The sequence below is a fragment of the Melanerpes formicivorus genome, unplaced genomic scaffold (assembly GCF_026170545.1).
Source record: "Melanerpes formicivorus ecotype bairdi unplaced genomic scaffold, bMelFor1.0.p_v2 SCAF_18, whole genome shotgun sequence".
Taxonomy (NCBI): Eukaryota; Metazoa; Chordata; class Aves; order Piciformes; family Picidae; genus Melanerpes; species Melanerpes formicivorus.
The window spans coordinates 1782566-1796233 of NW_027142370.1; the positions used below are offsets into that span (position 1 = coordinate 1782566).

The 13668-nt window shown below is 41.5% G+C and overlaps 1 protein-coding gene across 3 annotated transcripts in view; it reads right to left on the reverse strand.

The window, feature by feature from the left end:
• Positions 1 to 844: 844 nt before the first annotated feature.
• The window catches only part of ADGRA3 (adhesion G protein-coupled receptor A3), a 44771-nt gene continuing 31947 nt past the window's right edge, over positions 845 to 13668 (reverse strand). For all 3 annotated transcript variants that reach the window (XM_068149299.1, XM_068149300.1, XM_068149301.1), the window contains exons 11-19: positions 13435 to 13596; positions 12945 to 13148; positions 11646 to 11859; positions 10733 to 10941; positions 6047 to 6171; positions 5382 to 5505; positions 4062 to 4207; positions 2584 to 2679; positions 845 to 2412 (exon numbers count right to left, since the gene is read on the reverse strand). In XM_068149299.1, the coding sequence (XP_068005400.1) occupies positions 1170 to 2412; positions 2584 to 2679; positions 4062 to 4207; positions 5382 to 5505; positions 6047 to 6171; positions 10733 to 10941; positions 11646 to 11859; positions 12945 to 13148; positions 13435 to 13596 (2523 nt within the window). In that variant the 3' untranslated portion in view covers positions 845 to 1169. The remainder of the gene's footprint in view (positions 2413 to 2583; positions 2680 to 4061; positions 4208 to 5381; positions 5506 to 6046; positions 6172 to 10732; positions 10942 to 11645; positions 11860 to 12944; positions 13149 to 13434; positions 13597 to 13668) is intronic.

The following is a 13668-nucleotide window of genomic DNA, read 5'->3' on the forward strand; positions in this document are numbered from 1 at the left end:
TAGGAGGAGGGGCAACAGATATGAACTACAGCACAGGAGGCTCCACCTCAGCATGAGGAGGAACTTCTTCATGTGAGGATCATTCATGTTTTAGCTATTTCTACTGCAGGAATTCACATGCTTTCAAAAATCACTAACCTTGTTATTAACATTGCTCTACTGAAGCTTGTTTTTAGACAGGGGCTGGGTATTACTGGAGAAGATTCCTCTGCAAATTGTCACAGGAGAGTAAAAGTAAACCTGCAACTCAAAGTGCTTTCCCAAGATTGTTTGTACGGTGACACTGAACCTGAAGACCCTGATTTTGCACATTCATCTTAACAGATCATCCCACTACTACATACCATAACACCTGCGTGTGTTCTGCCACACTGACAGGTACTGATGACCTCCCTGAATTAGCACCTACTGTCTGTGAGCATTCACAATGTTCAATTACAAATTATTACAACTAATTAGGAAAACCCATCCCAGTCACATAATTAGAGGGCAAAACTAAGAGCATTGTCCAAACCCATTACCAGATACACTAAAACTGTGTTTGAGTGCATTAAAACAAGCCATGGCTGTCTGAAAAGGTAGCAAATCATGCATCAAGCACAAGACAATGATTTTGGAGTGTTGCCTAGACACTAAAAACTTGTTCTAAACATAGCTTCTTTGTTTCAAACAAATGTTAGACAAAGCAAATAGCTCCATTAATTGCATAAGGCCTTTTTCAGACACTAAATATTTCCTTTAGTAACTGAAACTCTTCAACTTTCAGCTATTTAAGCAGTAAAACCAAAGTGATGCTCAGTGCAACAACCATTCTAAACCCCACCAAACAAGTGCAACACTGGGCTGCTGGGGAAAATACTATTTATTATACAATTAAATACAAATTTGAAATGTGCTGTGGACACATCTGCAGGGTAACAGGTAAAAAATACAAATGTACAAAGTAGGGTAGGGTTGGCATCCCTCAAGACTGACACTTCAAAAGAAAACAGGAAAATTCACAAAACCCCAAGCTTTCAAAGGTAATAATGCATACAAATCGTTTGCTTGGCAGATTAGCTGTGCTCCCTCCCTGCACAAAGTACCTAGAGTTTGTAAACAGTCTTTAGAAGTGTTCCTAGCTTTAAGGGAATATGTAATCACAGTTCAGAGGGATTCATCCCACCACGCTACACAGTAGTCTCGTGTTTCCATAACCCAGTTCTAATGTTACCAGTACTGTCTGCAGTAAGCAAGGGTCCATCCTGTCCACTGCTTTTAAGTGGTCCATTCTGAATGGCTAAATTTAAGCCATAGGATTTCTGTTGGTTTTCAAGTTCAACAGCTATTGGTTTCCTCAGAATCTCTTTTTTGTTGTTGGCAGCTACCGTTTTCTCGGTATTCCTGCTGCTCTTTGGGAGCGTGCTGCAGGCGTCGCTGCTGTCCTGCTGGGACTGGTTGTACTGGCGCTCCCGGTAGGCCAGGTAGGCTCTGCGGCTCCTCGAATGCCCTTCGCTGTTGCTCTGGCGGCTTTTGGGCAAGCCGTTCTGCACGCTGCCCTCCACGCTGGTGGGAACGTCGTAGGCGTACTCCCTCAGCACCGCCAGCCTGCTGGCACGGTGTCCCTTGCTTCTGTTCTTATGGTGCCGACTCGGGTGGCCGTTGGAGCGGAACTGCACCTCGAGGGGGGCGACGTGCATTTTGATGTCGTTGTCCACCGAGTGTTCAGTGAGACTGTTATCGAGCTGGGGGCCTGTGTTCAGGGGCAGAGAAGTAGGGTGGCACTGAGCTGCTGCCGCTTGCAGGTTGGTTAGTTTGCAACCTTGAGAAGAGTTTTTGAGGCTGGATGCGCTTTTGTTGGTGCAGGAAGACTCCGCGCTGCTGTTGGTGCACTTGGGGGCCTCTCCGTTGGTCCCCCCGGAGCTGGAGGGCTGAACGTTGACTTGCACTGAGTAGGTGCTCCTGCCGGGGCAGCAGGTTGTTATCCATGCGTGCCTGACGTCTTCCCGGTTGATGCAGTGGTGCACCATGAGAAAGGCACTGAGGCTTAAACACGTTGCCCCAAAAAAGCAGCTGAAGATCAAGTCCAGAGGATAATAGAGGGAAACCGACAGGGCTCCAAAGATCCACAGAGCGACGTACAGAAGCAGAGTAAGGCCCACTCCCAGCAGCTGTGCCTGAAAGCTGTGTTCGTTCTCCAAGGCAGAGGTGGAAACCAGTGACACCGACAATGAGTCCTGATGAGCCAGCTCCCCGTGCTCGCTGGTGGCCAGGCGCTGCTGCTCCTCCACAGGCTCCTTAAGCTCATACTTGCGCTCAGGGTGACGTTTCAGCTGTATGAATATGCTGAGGAAATACATACAGTTTATGAAAATGATGAAGCTGGCTGGTCCATAAAAGGCTCCCAAACTGGGCTCCCAAGTCATCCAGCAACTGGAAAAGAAACAAAGCAGCAGAATAAGTGATTTGTAAGAAGACACTCTTTAACAGAACTTCAAAATGAAGTTTTTCTGGAGGAATCAGAATTAGTTACAAGAAGTGCTTGCAAAAGCAAGCCCAGTGCAATCCCAGGGCAGAGCTCTCTCTCAGCTGCACTGTACTTACTAAGGAGCGTTGGGTCTGCTACCATAGTTGCGGATGTTTGCTGCTGCTGTTATTCCACAGACGATGACAGGGATCCCTCCACCGATAAGGTAGAACCTAAAGGAGAAAAACAAAGCCAGGTGATCAGTGTCTGCTTAACAACAACGGATTTTATTCAGTCAGCATGAAGGAAAACAGAGCTTTCCAGGATTCAGGAAACAGGCAGTTTCTTTCAGAATATAAACAGGGTGAATCAGGTTTGGACTCTGACAATAACCACTTTTTTGTCTCAATCTTCCTCACTGCAATTTTTTTCCTGCTGCTGTAAACCACCTCCCTCACAGGCACTGAATGCAGGCACACACTGTTGGAAGGAAGAAGCAAGAGCTGGCAGCTGGAACTTGTAAATTGCTGGAAGAGAATATGGAAACTTTGAAGGAAAACAGAGGTAGGTCAGGTTGTTTGAAGAAAAAGCCAATCTGTTGTATTCATTGTAGGCTACCATGGCCATCACCAACCATGTGTCTTCCAGCAGGACACTGAGTAGCTGTTTCAACATCCACTGTGGTCTTTTGTGTCTTCTTATTTTTCATGCAGTTCTGGCTTTGTAGAATGTTACAGTAAAACTATCAGCCTCAAGCTCAGCTCTACATAGACACAAACACATCAGCACTTCTGTGGAATGAGTATAAATCTCTTAATTGATCAATTCAATGTTTACATATGCTTGGATACAGTACTGCAGGTTGCAGCTGATGAGAATCGGATGAGCATCTCCAAGCTGCTGCAGGCTGTGTACCTTATAAAGATCAAGCTAACTATTTGCCTATAACTAATCAAAGGTAATCAACTTCTGCCACCTTGTGGAAGATTCCGGCTTAACAGTCTCTAATTAACACCCAGAGGCTGAGTAAGCTACATGCACAAAATACCTTCATGTTTTCCGGTTAAAACTATCTCACACAGGGTGAATTTCACAGGTAAGTACTCTGCCTGATTTCAGAAACAAAAGTTCTAGGAAGACTGCTTCACAAAGAACACTATTTTCATTTGATAACAAGTGATAGCTATTTTTCAAGTTGTTTGCAATCTTTGGAAAGCATATTAAACTATTGAAATGGCAGGGTTTGATGATTGTGTGATAACACAGCTCTCCACATTCCTGCTTCTATGATAACTTAGTGAGAAGCATTGCTGCCTAAAGTTCTAACACCCAAGCCCAGTGGTGGTGCTGGAATACTGCTGATTTCTTCATTTACAAATCTGGAACACAGCACTGCAACAGTGATATGCTAAAACCCACTGTCCTTCAGCTCATCCTCCTTAACATAATGCTGAGCAACAGAAAAATCTGGAAGGGACTTAACAGACTTGAAAAGGAAATCTTCTATGAAAGGCACTTGGAAAAAAAACAGTAGTGACCTGTTAGGTTTTGTGGTCAGGCTGTGAGTGCAGCAAGCTGGGAAATGAGGAGTTGCAGAATCAAACCAAAGGCTCACCTCAACATTGGTCTGGGTGGAGGAGGTGGCTCATCAGGGTCTTGGCATCTTTTTGCTTTTTTGGTTACTTGCTTGTAAATGTTCCGAGAGGTCACTCCCAGCCACAGCACTGTTGCAAGAGTGGAATAATGAAGAATTATCCCAACCTTCAAAAAACAGAAACAAAACAAAGCTAAAGAGGAACCTCCAAACATTTCCTTCCTGCCAAGTTAAGAAACTGATCATCTAACATATGACTTGCATAAAGGCTGACTTTTCAAAAGCTCCATTCAGGAGAAGAAAGATCCCCAATTCCTCTGATTTTATTATGACTGTTCTAAATGTCAAGTCAGTGCAGCTTCCAAAAAGGTAAAGTAAGTTCTGCAAACTCCTCTTCCTATCAGGTGAGCCTGGAGAATTGACATAGCTGCAGATGCCTCCAGTAGAAGAAACACACAGCTGGCCAGCACTGTTATGATTACCTATCAATCACACTTCAGGACATTTTGTATTTTCAGAAGCAAACTTCCCAAAGTCTTGTACTAAACAAATGAGAGAACAGCAAGCTACTGATACTCTGGCAACTATGTACCAGGTGGCAAAAATATTTGCAGGTAACGCTCAGCAGCAAGGTGAACTACTGCAAGAAAAGAAAAGAGAGTCATACTTCAAATATTGAACCATTCCAAGCATGTTTCATGTAAACATGAGGAAGAGATCTTTCCTTGTGAGTGTGACAGAACACTGGAACAGGCTGTCCAGGGGCACTGGGGAGTCTCCCTCTTGGGAGATACTTCAAAACCCACCTGGATGCATTCCTGTGTGATCTGGAACAATTTCATACTGAGTGAGTCTCAAGAGTAAGAGTAACAAGTACAACTTGTTTTGTGATAGCATTTTTGGGGAGGGAAAAAAAAATACAAGTCTCCTGCACTTATGAAATCCTTTTCCAGTTCCCAAGTAATTAGACATTGGAATGGACTGTCCAGGGAAGGGACTGCCCAGGGAGGTGGTGGAGTTTCCATCCCTGGAGGCATTTAAGGATGTGGTGACATGGTCTGGTCGATGTGGTGGTGCTAGGTCATAGGCTGGACTTGATCTCAGAGGTCTATTCCAGCCTCAATAATTCTGTGGATTAAAGTGTTCTTTTCATGCATGGATGAAAATGCAAGAGAAATCTTTCAAGGTGAAAAAGCACAAACCATGTTTGTCTAGATGTTGCATTCTGCTGACAATGTCTGTAGAGTGCTTCTGTGGGAGGCAAGGGGGAATACAGGCACAGGAGTATGAAACTGGTAACTGATTTTTTCAAGTGTTTGCATGTTCTGCTTGCTTACTTACTGCTTGGCAAATGCTGGCGTTCCTGGTCTGAGTTATGCCTCCAACAAACATCACACATGTCAGGAAAATGTGAAAGCTCAGGTTAACCAGCATATGCCAGCTTTTCACACTGATCCTGATCACACTGTTAAAAGGAACAAATTGGACAACATAAAACACAGCTGCATTACTGCCTTTCAGAAACCAACAAAATATACTTGTGATAAATGAGACACAATTACTGTTAATGATTGTTTGACTACCACATGCTTTGTAATCAAATGTAATCTCTGGTCTTCATCACAAAAACTTAAAACACCCTCCCTATTAGCTAGCTTTATACAACTATTTGAGGCCTGATTGAAAAATGGTGGGCTTCAAGCTTTCTCATCCACAGAAACGTAAAAGGCTGAATAGTTTGCTAAATTCTACCACCATTCTTAGAGTGGTCTCTTCTTTAATTCTTCCCTTTTGCTTCATGATGCTTAGAGGCATGGTTATGAAAGCTGAATGGTCATCCTCAAGAACAGATCACATGGGTACTTGCTTAACTGTTAGCTTGCAGTAATGAATTTCACAGGAGAAAAAAAAATGCAGATTACCATCTTGTGTTTTTAATAGAAAAGAAGTAGCAGTCCTGAGCACTACAAAAGTAACTTTTTTAGTCTAGTAATTCTGATTCCTACCTGTGGTGGTATATGTAACTGACTATGATCATCAGCAGGCACATCAGCAAAACCATGGCAGTGGCATAAATTACTGGATGCAAAAGATCAGCTGGCTGTGTATACAATTCAGCTCCTGTCAAGTCCTGGCAACAAAACCAAAACTAACATTAGTCCACCTTTTCTCTTCATTTTGGAGGGGTTGGGGGAATGGGGAAACAAAGAATTAAGTAGTAACAGGAACCTTCTAAGAAATCCTTTCCCTTCTGATACAGCCTCAACCCTCCAGTTATTTATTATTTGATGTTCCTGGCTTTCTTTCAGTTACCTGCTCTCCTGGCTGACCACACATCTCACAGAACACTTACACCTCATACATGCTTGAACGTACAGACAAGTCACCAGCTTACAGACACGCACCACTTTCTTCTTATTAGACTTACATATAGCATTTAGCACAGCTATGTATTTCAGTTATGACAATTATTTTCTGCAACAGCCCAAAGAACATTACAGAAAGTGACCTCAGCAAGTCTGCAGATGATGTTATAGACTGGGGAGACTGATCAATAATAGATTGGAGGCTATTCAGAGGGATGTTATTAAGCCAGAGCAATGGGTTGATAAAACACCATGAAAGTTAGCAAAGAAAATGTGAGAAGATCTGCATCTGGGATGGAATAACCTCATGCATGCAACAACACAGGCTGAGCACTGGGCTGAAATGGCAATAACCATAAAACACTTTAAGAACAATGGTAGACAAAAAATGTTTACAGCACTGTAGCCTGCAGCCCAAGGTCACAGTTTGCTTTATCAGCAAAGCCACAGCAAGCAGGTGAACTGATTATTCCCTTCTGTTCAGCACTGTGAGAACACCTCTGCAGAACTGTCTTCAATCTGAGGCTCCCTATACAAGAAAGGCATTGACATAGTGGATGCAGCAAGTCTAACAAATCAGAGGCACAAATAGGAGGCTGAAGCACACAATGACTGAGGCTGGAGAAGCAAGGACTGGTCATCTTGCAGGAAAAAAAGGAAGATGAGAGAAATCTCTTTACTATATTGAACTACCTACTGGGATGGTATAAGGAAGACCAAGTCAAACTCTTCTTGGAGATGAACCATGCAATGATGAGAGGCAAAAGCCACTATCATCAATACAGAAAATTCTGATTAGATAATATAGGAAAAACATTCTGAAGAAAGTCATCTACAGCCCAAAGACACGGTGTAACAGCTGTCCCTGGAGACACTCAAAGCTTGACTGAATACCAGCTGGACCAATTATCATCTGACTTTAAAGCTGATCAAACTTAAAGCAAGTAATTGGACCAAATGACACCCAGATGTGCCAGAACCAGACTGTGGTTCTAGGATTACTGCTTGACCAGAACAGATAGCTGGTAAGTCAAACAGCATTCAATAGCTCTTTAGCATCATTTCAGTTTTCTGAACCCACTATTCAAGGTGCAAGCATGAAATGGAATCCTGGGCTGTTAAAGCATATCAGTACTTCAAATAACATCTAAAGAGTGACATTTTCATTTACTACTAAGAACAGCAGGAAGAAATTATTCCATTTGGATGCTGTTACAATTTATCAGGGTTCCATTTCCATCAGGTAATGAACACAGAAGATGGGGGAAAAAAACCCACAAAACCACCCCCACAAACCCCCCCCCAAAACAAACAAACCAACCCACCCCAAACCAGAAAACAAGAAAAATCACTTCAGTCCCAGTAAAACCAACCAACCAACCACATTTCTGTAACTAAAGTTAGTAGGGGAAAAAAAAATTAGCAAATTTTCAGGAGAGACAGAAAATTCTCCACCTAGAATTCAGAGTAACAGCCACTCTTAACCTCCTAGAGTTGGCAATGTTCAACAGTGTACAGAGGGAAAGGATAACAAATTTGGCATTCACAAAGAACAGTAGGACATTAGGAAGAAGCTGGAGTTTGTTTTGAGAAAATTCACAGTGATAGGAAATTTGTTTGTAAGGTTAAGACAGGTAATCTGATTTCATGGGCAGGAGAAGAGTTTCTGAATTCAGGCTTACAATTAAATTAGACTCAGAAGTCTCTTCACTCCTCCCTCAGCTGTTCTTTCATCTGAACATAAATTTGTTATTCCTAACTAACTCACCAAGCTCATTCTGAACTAATTTAATCAGATTGCAGCTAGATATTCATCTATTTCATGTTCCTTGGCACCTGGAAAAAACACTCTGAGAAAGATCCTGAAATACTATGCCTCAGGCAGCCGGTGTCATCTGATTTCAACACTACCCATGGTCTTGTTGATATCCAGCTGGAGATCCCTAGGAACTCACTGCTGTTACAAGCTTGAGTGAATGTGTTGTCACACATAGCCAGTGAGTATCAGAGAAGAGAAACTGCAGGGGAATTCCTTTTGCTGCTTCTAGAGTGGTGACAGCTAACAAGATGTCATGCATGTATTGGTGTGAACCTAGAGAAGAAGAGCTACAAAAATCCTGGTATTTACAATAATCTCCTAAAAGAGCTGAGCAAACTCTGTATGCAAAGGCCTCCATCTGATAGCCACTACATCAATGGAATTCTTATCTATTATTACACTGGTATTTTTAACAGACTTAACAAAAGGAGTGAGGTGAGCCAATAATCTTATTTCTGAGCTGAACTCGTTCTAAACAATAATACAAAAGACAGTCAGCTTAAAGTAACAGTGACATTAAGACAGAACATTGGGGTGTTTATAGCCAACTAGCAGAACTTTGCTTCTCAACAACAGTTTCTGGTAATTGTCTTTGTCTATATGCTTGTAATAATGAGACTTCAGTTGAGCCTCCTGCTTATTTTCTATTATCGAACAGTGCTTAAAATGATTTCCAAAAAAAAGCTAAGTTTTATAACTGTGTCTTCCTCAAACAAGGCACTCAGGGGTTTCTTTCTCAGAGAGAACTTCACATTGTATCTGAAACACACCAAGACAAGTCGGCACAATACAACCTGCTTTCTTCTACACACATCTGTACTAAAATAAAGCAGAATAAAAAGAGGAGGGAAATAACTCTGGTGAAGTCATTTGCAATCCAGCCAGGATGATGCACTAGTGCATTCAGGTCCCTCCTGTCACTACTGTTCATGTATTTAAGGTTAATGACAACTGCTGAATTGAAAGCCAAGCTTCTCAAATCGCACACAAAAGAATTTCCTGTGAGCCTGGGAGCAGAAGCCAGACTTTCACAACACTGAGACTTTACAAAGGGAACAGGCTGTATGGCTTTTTTCATTTATACATGGATAGGCTACTTAGACATAGAGAGCTTTTGGCAGTGAATGAGCTAACAGATTAGTATTACTCTGTCCTCCTCCACCTAACCTCTCCTCTCCAGCCTAACATTTCCGGGAAGCAGCCAAGCATTTAAGGAATACCAGTTTTGGGCAAGCACAGAATGGCAGAAAGCTGCCCTTTGCTCTAGCTTTTTGATCCCTGATTATGAATGGTTCTCTATGTAACTCACAGTCAGATATTGACATAATCTTACCATTTATTAATGTAGAAATAATCATTTACAGCAGCAGACTGAATATGCTCTTCATTCTTCTTCCTCCAGATGGCAGAAATGTGACCAGTTTAGAGCACACTCTCTCCTCTTACATGCATACTATGCATACAAATGAAGCTTAATGCCATTTTTGAAAGAGCTGTTATGTTTTCAGAAAGGATTTTGCATTTTGAAAATATCAAAGAAGGGAACTATAGGATTATAACAGTCTGGAGTAATTTATAACTCCTTTCAGAGGTAAAGTGAAAAGTTGCTGTCTTTGAGCTCATTTAAAAAGCTTGGCATGTATATCTTAATGTTATTTGTGTTTGGCTTACTGATACTCAGTTCTCTAGGAAGATTTTTGACAATGTGAGTTGCAGCAGCCACCATCTATAAAACAGGAAGCTGCCCAGGCCAGATTCTGAAGAGCTCTGGGAACAGACAAAGAAGAAATCCTACTTCATACTTGTAGAGCACTAGAAGAAGGTGGTGAGCTCCCTACTCCAACTATGACTACAATTTAGAACTGGCTGGCCATTTATTGATGTCAATATGCTAAGACTGGAATACAGATACTACTTAAGCTATAACTCAAAAATGTTTTGGATATTACATGCTCTGATTTGGTTGGTGGGTTTATTTTTAAGCTTTTTAACTGATGCCTTCTGGTAGCAGACCTACATGCTGGTGACTGAAGAGCCAGCTTGCAAAGAAATAGCTATCTCTGGTTATGAATCACATTTAAAAACCAAAACACCTAGGAAAACACTTCTGTCAGGCACAGCTAAGAAGTATAATCTAACAGAGCAGACAGGTTTTTTCCCCAACTGTTACCTTTATTTTAAGCTGTCATTATCAGACTCAACTTCACAAAGGTCCACTTGATTAAGTAGTTCATTAAAATGGCTTCCTGTGATATAGTACTTTGCATATGGAAATTCTTGTGTGCCTAGTATATTCAGTGGGACAGAGTTCCACTTAAACCTCAGCTTAAATAAGCCTTTATATTGACACAGGCAAAAAGTGGAGGACTTTTTAGGTCCAATTCTAGGTCAAGTGCAACGTGGGAACACTCATTTGCTGTAATGTCTGAAAAAACACCCAAAACCTAGAACTGTATTTTGACTATTTTAAAGTTCCAGAAAGAGACATATAATTCCAAGTGTCATACCATTAAAACAGCATAGTTGCTGAGGGAGTAGCACTGGATGGTGGTAATATTTTCATCGGAGAGCAGAATGCGACAGCCATCAGACTTCCACCCCCCCTGTCCGTTCAGGAGATCAAAGTCCCACTGAGCTGCCACAGCATCTGCTCCGTGCGCAATGCGCCGCAGTGTCACATTGATAGGGACGTGGTGACTGGCTAGGTTTAAACCATCTGTTACAAAAGAAAGGTGTTTGAACATCAGTTTCTCAACGTGTAACACATAGGTGCTAAAACCTTTTTATTACTGTCATGGAGGCACTCACAAAACAGACAGCAGCCGCCTGAAAGCTGGGGATTTATTGCAATTAATCTGCTCTCCCTCTGACACAATCAAATTACAGACTTGGGTGGCACTTGGGAATAGCCTGCTGCACGACCACTTAAGCTGTCTAGGGAGACATGAACCAAAATGGGCACTCACTCTGAAAAGGAAAGTCTCCCCATGGGTACCCAAAGTATATATACACTCACCAAGGGAGGGGGAGGAAAAGACACTACACAGGGGACTCCTTAGATGAGGTCCTTGTCTAAGAGGAGATGATCTGACTGCCCAGTTGCTTGCTGTGTGGAGAGCCCCAACTCTCCATAGCAGGATTTCCTTTATACCCTGTCGCAGTTGTGTACTGCTGGTCAATTTCTTCATTAGTGGAGGGTCAGGTCCTCCAAGCAACAAAGAATTTCGGGCCTGGAGGCACCAGCTAATGTCTGGAGGCTCAAGCTGATCTTCATCAGCTTCTAGCAAGCCTCAGCCTTTTGTGCTTTTTTTTTGGGGGAGGGAGGCAGTTCTACCTACCGCAATTAAGGATACACTAGTAGAAACAACTAAGTCAAAAATGTTTCTCAAACATCTTAAAAAGTAACAATAAGAGACCAACCTATCTTAGCCAGAATAACTGGTGTCACAACCGTACGACGCTTCCCATCATCAGCCAGGTGTGTGGAATTTCCCGTTGCTGGAAAAAGCTTTCCATTGCGAAATGCAATAAGCTGAAGTTTGTAGACAGATTCATCTGCTGGTCTGATTTCTCTTTTTTGCTTTTGGGTGAAAAGGGTTGCTGGCAACTGGATAGAAGCCTCTATAATTGTGTTCTAGAAATAAGTAGATTTTTAAAGTTTTAAAGGGAAGATGAAATTATTTAGAGATCTAATCAGCAACTCCTTCAGCTGAACAGTGTCAGAGATTAATGCATTTAGCAGACTACGTATTGTGGCAAACCTGCTTGACAATGTTTCTAAGTAACCTATGATAAAATAGTTGAATCAAGTTACTAAAGTCTGTCTTTAAGTGTTAAAAGTTCTCATTCTAGAATTACCTGACTTGTCACAGGGAGCCAGGTTGAAGTTGGTACCAATAAACTGTTAGAAGGGTTTTCCAGATTAGACTGTTGGCCACCAGAAGCAGGAGCCAGGACAAGCAGTCAAAGAAACGCTGCAGTTGTGTGTTCACACCATTTGAAATTAAATGCTGCATGCAACCAGGTTTTTGTAACTTGTATATAAATTCTACTTGGGTAAGGAAGCCTGCATGCAACTTCATGGAATGACACAAATATGATTTCAAATGTAAACTCTGCTTTGGCATTCAAGGATATTAAGCAATAAAATTAAACTGGCGTTGGGGAACTTAACTTACAAAATACTTTTACAGAATAGGAGGAAGTTTTTCCCTTCTGTACAAACCCACATAGCTGTGTGTATATATAGCTATGTGTGCCTGTGGATATCCACACTCAACATTAACTGTTCAGGTCCATTTTTCCACTCCTTGCTTAATTACAGTACCACTTTGAGCAGAACATTTCAGATATTTAAGGAGACTGCTAATATCCAATTTATTATGTAATGAAGGTGAAAACACAGCAACATAAAGCCAAATAATATTATGAACTAGGGAGCATTTCAATTTCCATACTTATGAAAAGGTCTGAAAGCATCTTTCCAGTGAAGATATTTTAATATAGGAAACCACACCTACTCATTAACAATTGTGTCCATTAAACATCATTCTACAATCAAACTCTATTACTATTTGCCACTTTTAATTATCTTTTGTCACAGTCATTCTGGATCACATTAAAATGCTACTTTAATGTTAATAATGTAAGCCTGCTTTCAAAATGGTTCCTATTTAAGGTATTGTTATCAAGTCAGTAGGGAAATGACAAGTATCCAACCTTTAAAGCCAGACTCGACAGTGTATTTGAAACGTTGCACTTAAAGCTTAGTTGTTTATCTAGATTTCCATCTGGATCTCTTCTCCCATAATCACTGAGTCCTGTACGGTCTGCTGCAGCCACCTTCTGAAATACGGTGCAGGTCATCCCAGTGAAACCAGCAACCTTTATTACATAAGCCTCAAGAGCAATATTTGGAGAATACTGTGACAAGAACAACAACAACAACAACATTATCAACATTAAATAATTTTACACTCTACAGGAAGAATAATAAATAACCTTACAGGGATTCCCTGCCAAAACAGGAAAACACACCCAGAAAACTGTTTGTTTATCTGGCAGGGATAAATCTGTTCAGAGTATTTCTCTTCTCCCTACAGAAATAGTAGGCATTTCAGATAATGCCAACATCTATTAAGAAAAGTAAAAAGCTATTGAAACTCAAGAGCCAGCAAAGTGTCCTCTAAATAAATAAATTTATACTTACAGTAGAATAAACTTGAGCTCCATTTGCGAGCCGGTACATAGCAATTTTCTGTAGGCACTGGACAATTCTCGTGCAGGCCTTGGCTTCCCTTTGTGCCATCCACAGAACACGTTCATCAGCCAACATAATGTTACTTGCTATATCCACCATCACGTCACCAAGCTAAGGGGGGAGAAAAAATAAGACATTTTATGTCTTTGAAAGCCTTCATCAAGTAGGTTTATCAGAAAATAC